General features: G+C 35.1%; 1 protein-coding gene across 5 annotated transcripts in view; it reads left to right on the top strand.

Moving 5' to 3' along the window:
- The window catches only part of LOC144974847 (SRSF protein kinase 3-like), a 61111-nt gene that overhangs the window by 29418 nt on the left and 13091 nt on the right, over window positions 1–18602 (top strand). For 2 of the 5 annotated variants that reach the window (XM_078918203.1, XM_078918201.1), the window contains 7 exons: window positions 12778–13002; window positions 14196–14283; window positions 14845–14932; window positions 15089–15195; window positions 15626–15788; window positions 16217–16380; window positions 18125–18317. In XM_078918203.1, the coding sequence (XP_078774329.1) occupies window positions 12778–13002; window positions 14196–14283; window positions 14845–14932; window positions 15089–15195; window positions 15626–15788; window positions 16217–16380; window positions 18125–18317 (1028 nt within the window). Of the gene's footprint in view, window positions 1–5421; window positions 5497–5705; window positions 5845–12777; window positions 13003–14195; window positions 14284–14844; window positions 14933–15088; window positions 15196–15625; window positions 15789–16216; window positions 16381–18124; window positions 18318–18602 lie in introns of those variants that run through there. The other 3 variants (XM_078918205.1, XM_078918204.1, XM_078918202.1) reach the window with 3 other exon arrangements.

The raw sequence follows: 18602 nt of genomic DNA, 5'->3' as shown, positions 1-18602 counted from the left end.
TGATTATTATTATTATTATTATTATATTATTATTATTATTATTATTATTATTATTATTATTATTATTATTATTATTATTATTATTATTATTATTATTACTATTATTGTTGTTGTTACTATTATTATTATTATTATTATTATTATTATTATTATTATTATTATTATTATTATTATTATTATTATTATTATTATTATTATTATTATTATTATTTTCAAGGATATAATATACAGTTTTCGACTTTTATTGGATTTTCGGACGAAAGGATGGGTCCGACCTTGGAAGGGCCATCTCCGAGGTTACGAAATATTCAATAGTTGGTCAAAAACTTTATTATTACATCCCATATATTCCATTTCCTAATCCGGTTTATGCGGGGGGTTGTTGATGTTTGGACTACGGACAAGGTCCTCTCTCCACAAACACACCCCCCCCCCCCCCCCTCTTCACCTTAATTGATGTCCCTTGCACAAGTAGCTTTCTAGTTTCCTGTGTAGCACAACTTGGTTTGTCCAGGATCTTATTTAAATCATTTTACGTATATGGAAGGTCGCTAGCCTACTCTGGGTAGTTCTGTTTGTTTTAAATTGTTAGCGTTGGCGTGATATTTCAGCTGGCCTTAGAAAGGGTACAAGGTTAGACTACTAGGTTTCTTGGGGGCCTGTGGCTCGAGTGACGTGAGCACTAAACCCTAAAACTAACATTAATCCTCCATTTGTAACTTTCACCTCTTTCCTTTTCTGGGACACCTAAAAGTTAGCTTACTTTATTTCCGGTATTTTTTTCATCCTTAGTAGTCTTTGTTATGAGGACACGGCTTTTAAAAAAAAAACCTCCACCGTCGATCTCATGGTAGATCCGACAAAGTAGAGAATTGAGTTTGCTATTGATGTGATTGTAAGAGAGTCTTATGTGGATCGTAGAGGAAATGATATATTATTCGTTCAATTTCCTGTATTTCAAGATGATTTAACGTAATCTTTTTGGTTCATATTATTGATATTTATAATCTCTGTGTATTTACAAATCCCGGTTCAGCACCATTCGGTTTAATATTTATAATATTTGTATACTAAGTATTGGATTTGGTATTTGGCATTACAAATAGATAATGATACATTAGGGTGGTGATGGCTCTGGTGTCCATGTGCCGATAGGATTCCCTGCTCTGTCTAGACAAGTCGAAGACTGAAGTTGCTGGTGCTGGCGAGGATGATACATTACAGTCAGCCCTCTGTCCATTGTGTTATCGCTCCCATGGGGATTCGATTGGAAAAAAACTAAATATTAAAAAAGAAGGGAAAAAAAAAAAAGAGAGAGAGAGAGAGAGAGAGAGAGAGAGAGAGAGAGAGAGAGAGAGAGAGAGAGAGAGAGAGAGAGAGGAGAGAGAGAGTATGGGAGATCTGCCATTCGTACATGTCGTCAAAGCTGATTGGTTCCTTTTCGATGTTTTGCATTATGACATCATATTATTATTATTATTATTATTATTATTATTATTATTATTATTATTATTATTATTATTATTATTATTATTATTATTATTGTTGTTGTTGTTGTTGTTGTTGTTGTTGTTGTTGTTGTTATTTATGTAACAACTTGACGTCGAGACTGGATTTCTTCGAATTGCTTTTTTCTCCTTCTTACATTATTTCTCCGGTTTAAATGCCGATCTTATCATTTTTGGTTATTACAAAGAATCTCATCGCTTTTACTGCTCTCTCTGAAAACTGAGAGATATTTGAGGGCGCATACTGTAAGAAGAATTGGTCTGATAGAGTAAATAACCAGTTCTGTCCAATAACTAAGCATAAAGTGTGTTTTACTCGTCTTTCTCTATTATTATTATTATTATTATTATTATTATTATTATTATTATTATTATTATCATTATTATTATTATTATTATTATTATTATTATTTATGTAACAACTTGACGTCGAGACTGGATTTCTTCGAATTGCTCTTTTCTCCTTCTTACATTATTTCTCCGGTTTAAATGCCGATCTTATCATTTTTGGTTATTACAAAGAATCTCATCGCTTTTACTGCTCTCTCTGAAAACTGAGAGATATTTGAGGGCGCATACTGTAAGAAGAATTGGTCTGATAGAGTAAATGACCAGTTCTGTCCAAAAACTAAGCATAAAGTGTGTTTTACTCGTCTTTCTCTTTGCGCCCCCCCCCCCCCCCCCAAATCCCCGGACCTGGTTTTTAAAATTGAAAACCTTTGTCTTAATAATGCGATTTTAAAACGACTAGAAAATTTATTGATAGGAGCAAATGGTATGTGTATAAATGATAGAGTATTCCCACAGGCTGGCAATGCTCATTAACCATAACGACTCTGGTCAGATGGACCCATAATATTTCAATGTTATTAAGAACCAGTGGCTTGTTACGCACTTTTTGTTATATTTTGTACTCTTTACTTTTACACTATCAGTCAGTGCCTACGGCCGAAATACTCAATCAAATTGGATTAATGATTAAGACACGATGCCACCCCTGCGGTTGCAGTCTCTCTCTTGCTTGAATTTGTCCCGATTCAATACACGTAGCTTTTCGGTCACTATTATTGTTATTATTATTATTATTATTATTATTATTATTATTATTATTATTATTATTATTATTATTATTATTATTATTATTATTGTTGTTGTTGTTGTTGTTGTAGTTGTAGATTATCTTCTCCTACTTTGAAGGACAAAGGTAAACAAAACACTTGTGCGGCTGTCAAATTACACACAATAAGTAAGACCTGTATCCGGCTCGCCTCTCACAAGTCCAAACATTAAAAAAAAAATATCCTCCGTAGTTAATCGTTTCTTACAATTTGTTTTCGCATGAGATCAGGGACGAGGGTTAGTCGATCCGAGGTCGGTAATCTTTGTCACTCAATGGTATTAAACTCGTCGTTTACTATAATTTACTCGCTTTCCCCAGTTTTTAAACATTCCCCCCCCCCCCCCCCCCCCCCCCCCCTTATTTATCATACGTTCCTTTACGCGCTTGGGTAAAAAATATTGGTAAATCGGGACCGGGTTGGGCAGGGAAGCGGTTTTAGTTCGTCGACGCTACAATCGATAGTCTGGAATGGCTTTCCTCGCACCCCTCCTTCCAACCTCTTCATTTTTATGCCACACCCCGGTTCCTTCCAATCGAGGGTTCCCTGACCAAATGCAAAAATACGTAACTGGTTGATATTTATGTTTGTGGTAATAAAGGTCGGGTAGCGCCCAACAACATGGCGTCATGTCTTGTCGTACATATTATGAAGTGTTGCTGTTGGCAAGGGACCTCTTGTAAAGTATTGGAGCAAGTTTAGTGGATATTGCTCTATTTAAATGCTCACGTTTTTTTTTTCTTTTCTTCTTCTTCCTTAAACCGTGTTCGTAGCCCAGATAAGACAATTTTGTTGATTTAGAGTCCTGTCAGTTTAGAACTACTGAATTTGATGAAAGCATCAAATCTTTTTTTTTTTATTGTGAGTTTGACGGCTCTATCGACAGTATCGGGTCATCTGCGCGACAGGGTCGTATTATTGTGGCTCTTGTCGGTTTCGCACTGAGTGTATTATTTCAAACTGTTGAGAATATCAGATTTTAAATATTATTTTCTATGTGTTGTCTGTTTTAAACATATTTTTGTTTGTGCGCACTCCTCGCGTGTTGTGTGTGTGTGTGTGTGTGTGTGTGTGTGTGTGTGTGTGTGTCAGTCCGCACTCATAAAGTTGCAGACTACGTAGTAAATTCTTTTTCTTTCTTTATATATATTGACCTGTAAATTCTCAGTCAATTAACTGAAATCAGTCAATTCGTCAAATTCAAATATTTTTAAAAAGGGAAGAAAGAAATGAATAAAGAAAGAATTCATGAATCGTAGTCGATTGACTGTAAAGTTAACTAGGAATGTTCCACAGCCCCACGCATAGCTCATGGGCCGTTTATATTAATGATGGATATATATTGCCAAGGCTAAGCGACGCTTTTTAGAATTGCCGTGTCTGAACACACCCCAGTGTATTTTCACACAGCCTTCGTGAAATTATTTTTTCACTTTCGAAACCTGTCGTAGCCAATTTTAACTGAGCCGCCGAGCGATAAATTTCACTGTTTCGTCTAAGCCAAAATTGATCACATTTACTTGAAGGACAGGAAAAGTATGAGAAAGAAAAATTCGAAACACCCGAAGTTCGTTATGTAGACACCTTCAAATCGAAAGTTAAATGATTGCTACAAGCACATCTCGATTACCTCATGTTGTAAACAAACTGGTTGACTGTTTCTAAGTTTCTTCACTGATTGGGTACCTAATTACAAGGAACAATGGTAAGTAGCCTAATTAATTCCCTCGCAATTTAGTTTTCTGCCATTGCTTTGCTCAAGTGAGCTGCATTTTTATTTTTTGGCGTAATAATACTCCATGTAGTTAAGAGTGAGTGCTACCATTATTGGAAAGGTAAAAATACCATTTTATCAAATTATCGCAAATATTGCCGCTCAAACATTCCTCTTGGAAAATAAAATGAGCTTTTTTATAGCGCAATATCCACTAAACGTGCTCAAGGCGCTTTACAAGGAAGATTTGTTTTGTTTTCTTAAATTTCTTATCGCACGCACCGTTGACCATCTTGTTAATATTATTGTCTATGATATGGCAATATTAATCTAGATTTGTTACCCACGTTGATGTTTAGTTTCGCATTACAACCTCCGATCATGCGACGCCGTCATCCGTTTATTTGTTTTATTTTGTTTTTACGCCATTTTGCCTTTCTACCTTCCGTATTGTATATCGACATCATCTGCTGGGCAGACAAGGGGGCATCATCCCGCTGGCCACCCATAACCGTCCTTTATCCCTCTCCCTTCCCATCCCAAGTTGGAGTTTGGGCCCCAAAGTGACATCAGATTAGGCCCATAATGTGCCTGTTGAATAGCAACAAGTAATGCATTCAGGGAAAGGTCTCTCTCTCTCTCTCTCTCTCTCTCTCTCTCTCTCTCTCTCTCTCTCTCTCTCTCTCTCTCTCTCTCTCTCTCTCTCTCTCTCTCTCTCTCTCTCTCCTTTTTCTATTTTACTCCTCCTACCATCACTGATATCTATGTTTCTATCTATCTATCTATCTATCTATCTATCTATCTATCTATCTATCTATCTATCTATCTATCTATCTATCTATCTATCTATCTATCCATCTATCCACCCCCCTTCCCTATCCTTTAACTTGTTTACAACAGAGATACACTTGAATTGTCCAATGTTAATGACAACCGAATTCTGATAAGCTTCGCTTGATGTTGTTTGTGTGCATATGATGTGTGTGTGTGTGGGGGGGGGGGGGGGGGGGGGGGTTGTGTGTGTGTGTGCTTGCTGACTAAAACGTTGTGTATGCCCTTCATGACTCATTCTTAAAAACAAATTATTCAAAACTGCAAAATAACGCCATTGTTCTGTCCCTTGCCAGTTTTTGATCTAATAAGTCTGCATGGTTCAGTAAGTTGTTGATATTGTCACCCGTTTTTTTCTGTGCCGAGTAGTGTGTTTTTGTTATTTCTTGATGGTGTGAACAGGCTTGCTGTGAAACTTTAATTATAGAATTGCTTGATTTGATAGATATTTTCATGGCTCTTAAAATGATCGGTCTCTACCGGCTCGTTATTTAATTGGCCATCTTTATTTGATTTGCTAGCTGCAATTCATTTAAAGTGATTTATCTATGGAAAAATTGCGGTAATGAAGCTAACACACAGCTTGTCTCTTTTTTTCCTATTCATTGAGATTTTGAATTAAATTGCATTTCTGCCTCGTCCAATTCCATAACATGACCCGTCCTAATGTTAGGTAAATATCACAATGTCATTGAAAGAACTCTTTGTGTGATTTTATATTTTCTTTCTGTTAATATAGAACGAAATGTAAATATGACCTCCAATCTCTCCTGATTATACACTTATCATTCTATAGATTATAATATATTGTTTATATCATTATATCATTATTCTTAGTAAACCCTTCAAATTTAAATTTCTTTCGATTTCATGGAAAGAAAACCCTGGTCTTGTGTTTCTTGTCTGTGGTCTCAGACTAAATATTATATATTCATTACAAAAGAAACTAGACGGTTTGAATTTGGTGTTATCTTCCATGAGAAAACATATTGGTACGTGGTATATATCTTTAAAAAGTAAACAAATTTTTCTTTCCGTTGATATTTCGCATGCGTTTATTATTGACATACGTGATGAGCAGGTGGGGACCGCCAAACAGGTCGGTATGAAAGTTACATGATATAAATTGCTCATCAAAAATATTTCAGATATTTATTTCAAATAAGTGCTGCTACCCAGCAGTTGTCGCACCATCCGTTCGACCAAAGGTGACCGACCACTTTGCAGAAAGTTGCTCGACTGAGATGGGCACGTGAACTCCAAGAACGGGATCCGAAATTTGGGACGGCATTTTGTTTACAGACGAATTGCTTTTTTGAAGTTAATTCCAGAGACAAACGAACTTCCGAGTTGAACGTTTCAATCCCCAACCCGTAATTGAAGTTTAAAAAGTCGAGCATATGGATCTGTAACGGTTTGGGGAGTGATAATTGGTGGTCGAAAAACTGAGCTAAAACGTATGAACCAATGATTCAACTCAAACCTAAATATCAGTGATTTTCTTAAACCAATGAATGGTCGTCGCATTTATTCGAATCAGAATAAGCAAATGGTTATATTTCAGTTTGATAACGCCTCGGCACATAGACTAGGCAAATAAATGCTTTCCTTAACGATTCAAATGTAAGGGTGATGAACCACTTGCCAGCTGTGAAACCTGACATGAATCCCATTGAACATAACATGTACGATTTTATGAAAGGAAAGCTAATAATAATAATAATAATAATAATAATAATTATTTATTATTATTATTATTATTATTATTATTATTATTATTATTATATTATTATTATTATTATTATTATTATTATTATTATTATATATAATAATAATAATAATAATAATAATAATAATAATAATAATAATAATAAAAAGACAAAGCTGTATAAAATTAGATTAATTATTCGAAACGCTAAATGCAACTTGGTGATTTACCAGCAGAAATAGTCAATCAGTTAACATCATGAATGAGGCAAAGACCAATTCTAACAGTGGACATGCAAAATACTGAATTGTGTCTGTGTGTGCTGATTTCAATTCTGTGCTGAATTTCGCAAAATGGACTTTAAATGATTGGTTTTAAATATCTGTAACTTTTCAACAGTTTACTCAAATTCAATAACAATAACTCGTACACCAAACGAAAACTCGTTTTGTCTAGTTTCCAAATATAATATATAATATGTCATTGTATTTCTTCCCACCAGCGTTGAACTATTAGCGGAGTAAAACGGTATAGTTTCTTTTGTAAGCGACTAAAAATTATATATTATGATTAATCGTTGGGCGAGTTTTTAATTAATGCCTTTGTGTTATTACTTGACAGTCATCAAGAACCATGCTCGATACTCGAAATCAATGGAAATCTCTCTCTCTCTCTCTCTCTCTCTCTCTCTCTCTCTCTCTCTCTCTCTCTCTCTCTCTCTCTCCTCTCTCTCTCTCTCTCTCTCTCTCTCTCTCTCTCTCTCTCTCTCTCTTCCTTCTCTTCTTCTCTCTCGTTTTATTCTCTTGTCTCCGTCTTTCTCTTATCCATTCTCCATCTCCCTGAGTTGATATAACCCTAAATAGTGTCACTGGTTTCTTATAATGCAAAGATTAAATAAATAATGGTAATAATAATAATAATAATAATAATAATAATAATAATTTTAATAATAATAATAATAATAATAATAATTTTAATAATAATAATAATAATAATAATAATAATAATAATAATAATAATAATAATAATAATAATAATAATAATAATAATAATAATAATAATAATAATTTTAATAATAATTATAATAATAATAATAATAATAATAATAATAATAATAATAATAATAATAATAATAATAATAATAATAATAATAATAATAATAATAATAATAATAATAATAATAATAATAATAATAATAATCAAAACAAAGCAAACACACAATTTTTCTCTGCATCGACACTCTCGTCTTCCAGTATTCGACAATATGGTTTTTCAACAGGAAGACGCACATTCTTTTGAATATTATTTGACTGGTTTTGATCGATGGGATCACACTTTTCTTTTCCGATGATAAAACGCTTTTTTTTTTTTTTAATTTGGTCAGCAAACTTTTACATCAATCATATTATGGATTGGTTAAAATGACCATCAACTTGTCTAAAATTCTCAAAACCCTAGACTTCGAAAACGGTGATGGTTATTTCAATTGATGGGTATGCGTCGTAAACTGTTCATGCCTAAACCAGAAAAGTCGTTTGTCGACGTATGCCACAAATGCTCCAAAATGTCATTCGGGATCAATACGTTTCGGTCGTTATTGTGATATTCTGACAATATTTAATGCCTCTATTTCGACCCTTGCTCTCTCCTTCTCCTCCCCCCCCCCCCCCCCCCCCCCCAATCATCAACTTTTTTTTCAGACCCCTTGTTTCTGTTTCACATTCCACCATTGACGTCGCCGTAATCATTATCACTTTCATCTTCTTCAATATCATCTTCTCTTCTTCATCAGTACCCAATTCAGCTTGAAATGTAACTGTCTGAATAGTTTGCCCTCGATTCTTGTTCTTCCCCATTCCATCCACCCACCCATTCCGATAGAAATCGAAAGGGCCGTCAATCTGTACTTTTTCTTTTGATCTGTGTGTTAAGTCTTCTATTTCCAGCCAGTGCTCCTTTGTTTTCTGATGATTTCTATTCCTCCTCTCTGTCATCTTATGTTTGACTTAATCCCCCCTTGTACTCATTTTATGAATCATGGAAAAAAAAAACAAACCCAACCTGTTACGTTGGAGCTTGGAGCGGGATAGGGGGGGGGGTTAAACCCCGAAGAGCAACTGCATTATTATTAGTAGTAGTAGTAGTTTTAGCTATAGTGGTGGTAGTAGTAGTTGACTTTGTTGTAGCTAAAGTGGTGGTAGTAGCAGTAGCAGCAGTCAGTGTGTATGTGTGTGTGTGTGTGTGTGTGTGTGTGTGTGTGAGAAAGATAGATAGATAGAGAGAAAGAGAGAGAGGCCGGGGGGGGGGGGGGGGATTTGATTTCTCTTCCTTGTCTCATGCTTCTGCTCTTTCTCATTCTGTCGCTCTCTTATTCTCATTAATTCCATCTCTTTCACCTCTCTCTCTCTCTCTCTCTCTCTCTCTCTCTCTCTCTCTCTCTCTCTCTCTCTCTCTCTCTCTCTCTCTCTCTCTCTCTCCTTCCTGTCTGTTTATATATCGAAGCTACACCTATGTACCGTGCCGTATAAATTTATTTTTTTTACGGGATGAGTGTTGGGGGTTGATAACATTCAGGGAATAAAACCAAATAAACCCAATGTCGATAAGACATTAAAGGCAATTCTAACAATAACGTATTTAAGTGATCCACGAATGTTTTTACCCGATTCATTGCACATTATTATGTATTCCCTTAGCTAGTGATTTCTACGCCAATTCGTGTGCTGGCTGCCTCTGAATAATATTGTGACGGATTGATTTGTGATGATTGAGATGTGAAGGATGGCAATCTTTTATAAATATCAAGTATTTATCTCCTAGCTTTGCCAAACAGAGAGGCGGAGGGGGGGGGGGGGTAGGGAGAGAGAGAGAGAGAGAGAGAGAGAGAGAGAGGGGGGGGGGGGGGAGAGAGAAGAAGAAGAAGAAGCAAGTTTCCATCACATGCACTGACTTTTAAAGGCCGCGTTAGCAAAATAAATGGAACATTTCGGGCAAAAATTCTTTGTTGGCAATACAACCTCTAAATAGAGAAACGTTGACATTACAGAAGATATGTGCCCAAAATGCTCTTGTTATCTTTATAGATAGATAGTTAGATATTCGTATGTTACAGACGACTGATTGGCGTACCATTGTTTTCTTGAACTGATGGATTGTTGTAACAATTCTCTCTCTCTCTCTCTCTCTCTCTCTCTCTCTCTCTCTCTCTCTCTCTCTCTCTCTCTCTCTCTCTCTCTCTCTCTCTCTCTCTCTCCTTTTTAAAATAAAATTTCTTTCTTTCTTTTCTCTCTCTCTCTCTCTCTCTTTCTTTCTTTCGCTCTCTCTCTCTCTCTCTCTCTCTCTCTCTCTCTCTCTCTCTCTCTCTCTCTCTCTCTCTCTCTCTCTCTAATTAATATATAACAAGAAACGGTTTTTAAAATTATTATTTTTGCTTTGATGATCACGGAGTGTGTCAAACGCTAATAGCCTTTAAACTTATATTCATTTAGTATCATACCAGTAGTGTTTCTACAAGCTTGAATATAGCCGTAAAAGCGCCTTAAGCGCAGTACAACTCCTAAAAATAAACGAATCAATTTATTTAATCCAATAATTGTGTCCCTATTTATTTGGTTCACCGAATTTACTCTTCCACCCAACAGTGGGGTGACGGATTTATTTTGGTCTTTGTCATGCTAGGCAAACTGGGATCTTTGAAGGGCTGCCAACTCCCGATTTTTCATTCGAGCTTATCCCCTTTCTTGAGAGAGAGAGAGAGAGAGAGAGAGAGAGAGAGAGAGAGAGAGAGAGGGGGGGGGGAGGGAGGGAGGGTGATTATCGTTTTATCTGATGATTGCATGTTTATTTTTTTGAATTCGTTGTTTGCTTTTTTTTCCTCCATACTATTGACTTTATTGAAAAAGTGTTAATAAGAAGATACCTAAGTTAAAAAATTGAATCGAACAACTAATGTCAGTACAAGAGTTGGGAGTTTGTTTTTTTTTGTTTTTTTTTTTTTAAATTGTTAAAAAGTTTCCAACTTAAAATGATAAGGAATGTAAGTTAAAGTCTCGTCTTGAGTGTGTGTGCGCGCGCGTATATGTATACAGGTTTTGTCCTTTTTTTTTAATGAAAAGGATTAAACAGGGATATAGACTGTTGAGAATACAAACTACATTGTGTGTGTGTGTGTGTGTGTGTGTGTGTGTGTGTGTGTGTGTGTGTGTGATCACTCCCTCGCTCCCCTGATGCATTTTCAAGTAATGGATAGTTTTCACCTTCTGTGCAATTTTATTTTTTCGACGTATATACAAGGTTTGACAGTTTACTAATTAAAAATATTGTTCATTCGAATTTTCCTGGACATTTGCTTGCGGACTTTTCGTGCTGTCGTCTCAATCAATTTAAAAAAAAATGCTACTTAATCTACTCAACTACGTTTTGTGTGTGTGTCTGTGTGTTGGGGAGGGGGGGGGGGGGGGGGGGGGGGGGCAAGGGGGTGTTCCCCCGTCGTGAAAGTCGGATTGGCGAAACCATTCGTGGGCACTGACATGTCGGGATGCTGTTGAGTCAGTCGACAGTCATAATTCAGTGGAGTGGAAGGAAGGGTAGATATTGATTTTTAAACTTGTCTGAGGGATGTGTGGATTTGTTTTCCTTTGTGGTTTAGTCTGAAATGAAATGAAAACAAAACGGGTTGTTTTTTTTTGTTGATGTGTTTTTTTATTGTTTTATTTTTTGTTTTGTTTTTGTTTTTTTGGGGGGTGGGGGGAGGAGGAGAACGAGGGTCATTTCATTTCGTCGCTTCACTGTCATATCAGTAGGGTAAGGCGAGACTTGGCGTCGTTGTAAAGTCCCTCGCCTTTGATTGGGAATGGGAGGGTTGGATTTCAAATTATTTTTCAAATTTTTAATATTTTTAAAAATTTATTTATTTATTATTATTGTTGTTGTTGTTGTTATTATTATTATTATTATTATTATTATTATTATTATTATTATTATTATTATTATTATTATTATTATTACAACAACAACAAAAATAATAATAATTATTATTATTATTATAATTATAATGATAATGATAATAATAATAATAATAATAATAATAATAATAATAATAATAATAATAATAATAATAATAATAATCATAATTATAATGATAATAATAATAATAATAATAATAATAATAATAATAATAATAATAATAATAATAATAATAATAATACTTTATAATTATAATAATAATAATGATGATGATGAAAATCACAATCATCATAAACAACAACAGTAGCAGTAACAGCACTAACAGCAGCAGCAGTAACAACAACAATCACTGCGTCATTACTATTTTTTATTCATAACCTTTGATACATTACAACGTAATTTGTTACAGTTGGGTCCACTTATTTTAACTTCCTTGTCATTCCCGGGACCTGGAGGAAAAAATGAAATTAATTGTTTTATACGTTATAAAATATGGCTGGTTATTTTTTTCTAAATGTCAAGTCCTTCCATTGTGAAAGGCATAATTTTAAAAAAACCCAAAAAAACTTGCTTTATGGGACAGGTGAGACGGAGAGCAAACGAATGAATAAAATATAAACTACCCCCTCCCCACGTCGGATTGAAAAATATAAAAATAAAAGATAAATAGTCTCCCTAGATTATTAAAGAAAATAATTTAAAAAAAGAAGTATTATAGTATAGCAGCTTTGACACCATTGGGATTAGAGAAATGGTTAGACAGAGGCCACACATGGACAAGTTTTTGTGTTTTTATTTTTTTATTCTCAGTTAATCTAGACTTTTAGTTTTTTCCCTCAAGGTTTGGATTAATTGAGTTTGACTGCATTTGTATTATTGATTTATCTGCTTTTGATATGAATAAAGAAACTTCAACTCTTCTACTTTCTTCAGACAAAATGAGCCCAAGAAAGTCCTGCCGCAGTATGAAGAGGAAGATGAGGATGAAGAGGAAGAGATTCTTGGATCTGACGACGACGAACAAGAAGACCCCAGAGATTATTGTAAGGGAGGCTATCACCCTATCAAGATTGGAGACTTGCTAAATCACAGATACCATGTGGTCAGGAAGCTGGGCTGGGGACACTTTTCCACTGTTTGGCTTAGCTGGGACTTGGAGTAAGTATGCATTTCAGTGGTGGTTGAGTGGGGTCTTTTGAACTCTCGCAGTAGGCAGGGAGGTCACTTTTGTTGTGTCTTTTATCCCCCTGTATATTTTTTTCCAGGTTGCTTTCTGTATTTGTCTTGGACTTGGAGTGCGATTACATGGTTTTGTCCTCGAATGTGTAGTATTAGTTTTTGGAGATGTTTTTCTCCCTTGTTCATCATCTCTCTGTTGTAAACTGTTAGTTTTTTGTTTTGAACATATTTTGTAAACATCCCAGTGTATTCCTCTTAGTGGGTTAGTGGGATCCTGCGCTTGAGTCTCGATGAGGTGAACTCTGATAGTATATTATTGAAAACTATTTCTGTTCTTTATTTGAATCAGTCCCCTTTGTCTTTTTTTTGTTTTGTGTGTAAAGCTTGGACTTTCTTCATTTTTACTGGCACTGAAATGTGTTGCATGCGCCATGATGAGCGGGTGGTTGGATGGGAGCATCACCCTTGAATCTATGATGTTCGCATGGGTGTACGATCTGATAGTGATGTCGTTTCTTCTTCTCTTTACTAGCCTATCCTGCTTCTTTGGTTTGTGATTGTATTTTTGACAGGGGATATTTTTTTTCCTGTAAATCCTCTGCCTGTTTGTTCTTGGTTATTTATAATTTAGCTTATGATATCTTTAGGTTATGATTTTGATTGACATTTGTACTATTTTTGTTAGATTGCTTGTTTTTTTGTTTCAGCGGTCTCTCATATAACCTCAATTGTGTTGGAAGAGACCTAAAGCAACAAAGCAACAAACATGCGCCATGAACTCATTAAAGCAAAAACAAAATTGGTTAAAACTTTTGATGATATGACTCATTTCTCCCATTATAATCTATCTGGTTATATTAACAAACTTTACAGATGGCACCAATAGAGAGAAGTAGTCATTCTTATTATGCCTCTACAGGAGGTAAGACTATCCCAAAGGACTCTTCACCAAATTTTTGAGGGTCTAATAGATACAACAGCTATTTTATCAGTGCTAAGGAATGAAAAGGAGAAAAAATCTTGACTCAACCCAGGAATGTAAATTTCCATTGATTGAAAAGCATGTGCTTTACCATCTGACTTATTGAGATCCCCCTTCATAGATAATTATTGAATTAATGTCAACTGTGAAAAGAGCATTGATCTTATTTTTTTTATTTTTATAATTTCAGTTGTAAGCGGTTTGTTGCCTTGAAAGTGGTGAAGAGTGCCCAACATTACACAGAAACGGCCGTTGATGAGATTAAATTGTTGAAATGTGTAAGTACATGTGACTTGAATTTACGATAACTAGACTGGCTGTCAGCCCATAATAGAATGAGTGATTTGTCTAAGAGGTTTGGGGGTGGGGGTGGAGGATTCCTTGCCTATATTGATAGTCTCAGTTTCGATAAACAGCAATTGCACTTGGGATTCACTTTCTTTCCTGATTGAATTTAACCCTTTGCCTTCTTTTTTAATATTATGTTTGATTTTATGACCATCCTTTCATCTTCTTTTAAATGGGTTTTCTGGATTCTGGACCTTAATGCTACAAGGAAATGAGTAAATAAAAAGGCATATCATTTTACAAGGACTGTAGACACCATGAATCTGAAAATGGTTGACATGCATTTTCTCATATTATTTGTCTTTAGAAAATCTTACTCATATCATTTTCAATAAAATAATCGTCTTAGACTTTCCTGATAAATATTTCATAATAACTCTTAAAATGTTTCTTCTATTTTTTTAAAAGATAAATTTTTAGATTATATTTGTTGTAAATTTAAACACCTTGGAAAATTTAATGTTCCATAATGATTTTTATTGGTCATCCAGGTTCGAGAGGCAGATGAATCAGATCCTCACAGAGAAAAGGCTGTTCAGTTATTGGACGATTTCAAAGTGTGCGGAGTCAATGGGACTCGTATCCTTTTTACAATATACATGATTTTACAACTTTCATGCCTAATGATATTAAATTGTGTTGTTTTGTGGAGTATTGATCGTTTTGACTCGTATTAAAATGTCATTCTTAATTGAAACAGAGGTGAAAAATATTTCCTTGACAGAGCTTTTCCAGATGTATGCATGGTGTTTGAGGTTCTGGGTAACAACCTCTTGAAACTCATTATTAGGTCCAACTATCAGGGTATTCCTTTGCATAATGTCAAGCTCATTATAAGACAGGTTGGCAAACATGATTTGATTTGATCTTACGCACACAAAAAATGCATATTCTTATCGATTTTTGCTCATTGTACACAGAGTGTACATATTATTAAATTTTTATTATTTAAGCATTTTAACAATCTTACACTCTTTTAGTGTACTTAAACACTTTAGTCTGTTTGATGACCCAAACGTTCATATAGGGAGTTCAGTAAAGTATTATCTGGGTGGGTTAGATCAGATTTATAAGTGGATTCTGGAAGTGGATACTATTTATTGTCTAAAAATAGTAAGTTTATTCATTAATTTAAATTATCAATAATAATATTGCAAGTATGGTCTAATTGCCCATCATTAAATTTAGTGCACCTTATGGTCTGGTAGGACAGTTAAGTGTTGCTTCGAAAAGACTTCGAAAACTTAACCAAAACTGTATCAACACTAACAGGTCTTGGAAGGTCTGGACTATTTACACACAAAATGCAAGATAATCCACACAGACATCAAACCAGAGAATATCCTCATGTGTGTAGATGATGCACACATACGCAAACTGGCTACTGATGCCCTGGAGTGGCAGAGACTGGGAGTCAAATTACCCGGTTCGGCAGGTGGGTTATGGTAGTAAAAATTGTTGTAGGATTTATTCCACAGGTTTAATTCTTATTTATTTAAATCAAATAGTATTCATTTTTATAGTGAATTGATGATACCACTGATGGGCCTCCCACTTTTCCAATAAAATCATTATACAAGGGTTTTGTTGTTGAAGACAGCTGGATTATCAGGTCTTTTCTCGAGAACGAACATCCTGTCAAGACAATTGATTTAAAAAATAATAATTTGCATTATTTAACCTAGAGAAAATGATAAGAACTGAATTCTTTCATTGCTTTTTGTACAGACTTTACCTTGACATTGTGATTTAAACTTTTTTTTTCCAGTAAAATGGAAATATTAGTAAATGTGAAACACTTTGTCATAAATCATTAATAGTATTATTTAGAAAGTTAAAGTTGTCCTTTCTATTGTCTTGCAGTGAGCACAGCTCCAAAGGAGAAAGTTGAGGATCCCGGCAAAATGTCCAGAAATAAGAAGAGGCGATTACGAAAAAAAGCCAAAAAGAAAGAAGAATTAATTCAAATCCAGATGCAGCAGTTAGAGGAGCTAGATAAGGAGACGAAAACAGATGGGGCAGAAAATGTAAGGAGTTTGTCTTCTCTTGTTTACAGTCCGGTTTACTTATTTATTTTATCTTTTATCCGTTCATCTTGTTTAACTGTGTGAATTTTTGTTGTTGTTAGACTTGTTTCTTTTTCTGATGATCAAGTAAGATAAGTCTATTCCCTCCTGGTAAATGGAATTCCACTGAAGCCAATGGAATGTTGGCCTCCTGGTATCTCCAACCTTGCTAATTGTTGAATCAGACGTAAACCAATTGATCTTTCCATATTATGGTTTTATGTCCTGATCGTTTGGTTTTGTAGGGCTCCCTCATGAGTCTTTTGCTGAGAAATGGATATCTCTATTAACGCTATTCATCTCCCCCCACCCCACCCCTAATATTAAAAAAAAATCCTTTCTCCATAATATATGATTATTTCGTTTATATAATTTTGTAATCTACTGAGTGTACACTTCCTGGTAGGTTCTTGTGTTATTATCTTGTCCAAGCTTCTGTTAAGTTTGACACATGGTTGGATTGCTCTAAGAATCCACTTGTGTTTCCTGTTTTAACTAGTTTCACTTTTTTCATATAAAGTGCATTCCCTGGAATAATGACATCGCTTGGGACTGGAAAATTTTGTGTCGTTATCCAGGGGTGTCATTGTTCAGGGAGTTTCAGAAGACTCATCGCAGGCTCTGGTATAAAGATATGAAATATGTTTCTGGCACCGATTCATACACATGGCACTGTTTTATACACTTAATTCAGATCTTTTATAAGACAATGTCATGTTGCTATTGAAATCTATTCTCACTTGAGAATCCGCCACTCCAAGATTGTCTGCAATAATTTTTATCTGCCTGCAGATGATGGGACCAGAACTTGGTGCAAAATAGCGGTGCCAAAAGGTTGTTTTCGTAACACAAAAATACTCCAACACTAAGTCATTTTGAAAAACTAACAACAAAACTTGTTTTCATCAATAGGACATCTCATTAGTTGGAAAAGGAGATTTTTTAAAATTGGCTGTGAGGATGAGATGACGTTCGTCGGAAATGAGGTTGCCTATTAGGGTAGATTTATTGTATCAAGCGTCAGTGTCACCTTCCGATTATTGCTATATTGATGTCACTAAACAGGTTTTTTTAAATACAAAAATGTGTGCCATTATTTTGGGGTTGTTATTGCTAATAATATATAGTGAGAGGTCAATGTCGCTATCCAGGGGTGTCGTTATTCAGAGGTTGCACTGTGTGCTTGTAGGTGAAGATTGTTAATTCTTAACTTGCCCTCCAGCACTGGAATGACCTAACTGGATCATAAAACGCTTTAAAAAGAAAAGAAATCCCAGAGAGATGAAAGTGCTTTTGATCCTCCAGTTTTTAGTGTGCTTTTGTTCTTTTTAACCTAGTTTAAAGTAATAGAAGTATTTCCCTGGCTGAAGTCTTTAACCAGATGGGAATCAGAAGACCTGTGTCAAGTATATGGAGGAGTTACTGGGATTTCCAGTCTAGTAACTTTTGTTTCTTGTACTCATTTCTTAAAATAAGCATCAACCTTATCTTTTTCTTACTAAATTGTATTTTGTACGCCTATACATAGTTTTAATATACTTTATTTTATGTATCTCTCTTCATGTTTTCATTGCACAACGGTTCATATTTATGGACAATAAAGATCTATTATTATTATTATTATTATTATTATTATTATTATTATTATTATTATTATATTACCTGGGAGAGACCCTTATTTCAGTATATTATCTTTTTGAACCAGAGTCGTAATTCCATGGTGACAAGTGGCAGTGCAAGCAGTTTCCTGAACATGGATGCTGAGTCCAGCAGCAGAAGCAGTAGTCATGCCAACAGCATTGGCGCCATGGAAACGAGTGTAGGTGGGTGTGGCGACCATGTTTCCACCTCCATGGTCAATGGCAAACAAGAAGATGGTGACAATAATAATACGCCAGGTTTGTTTGGCCTTGGTCGAGGGTGTACCTTGCACGGATTACTCTCTCTCTCTCTCTCTCTCTCTCTCTCTCTCTCTCTCTCTCTCTCTCTTTCTCTCTCTTCTTCTTCTTCTTCTTCTTCTTCTTCTTCTTCTTCTTCTTCTTCTTCTTCTTCTTCTTCTTCTTCTTCTTTCTTCTTCTCTTCTTCTCTTCTTCTTCTTCTTCTTCTTCTTCTTCTTCTTCTTCTTCTTCTTCTTCTTCTTCTTCTTCTTCTTCTTCTTCTTCTTCTTCTTCTTCTTCTTCTTC

Source organism: Berghia stephanieae, chromosome 6, assembly GCF_034508935.2.
Source record: "Berghia stephanieae isolate SIO BIC M18660-M18661 chromosome 6, UCSD_Bste_1.3, whole genome shotgun sequence".
Lineage (NCBI taxonomy): Eukaryota > Metazoa > Mollusca > Gastropoda > Nudibranchia > Aeolidiidae > Berghia > Berghia stephanieae.
Note: the sequence above shows the minus strand (reverse complement) of the source record. Positions and strands in the feature narration are given on the sequence as shown.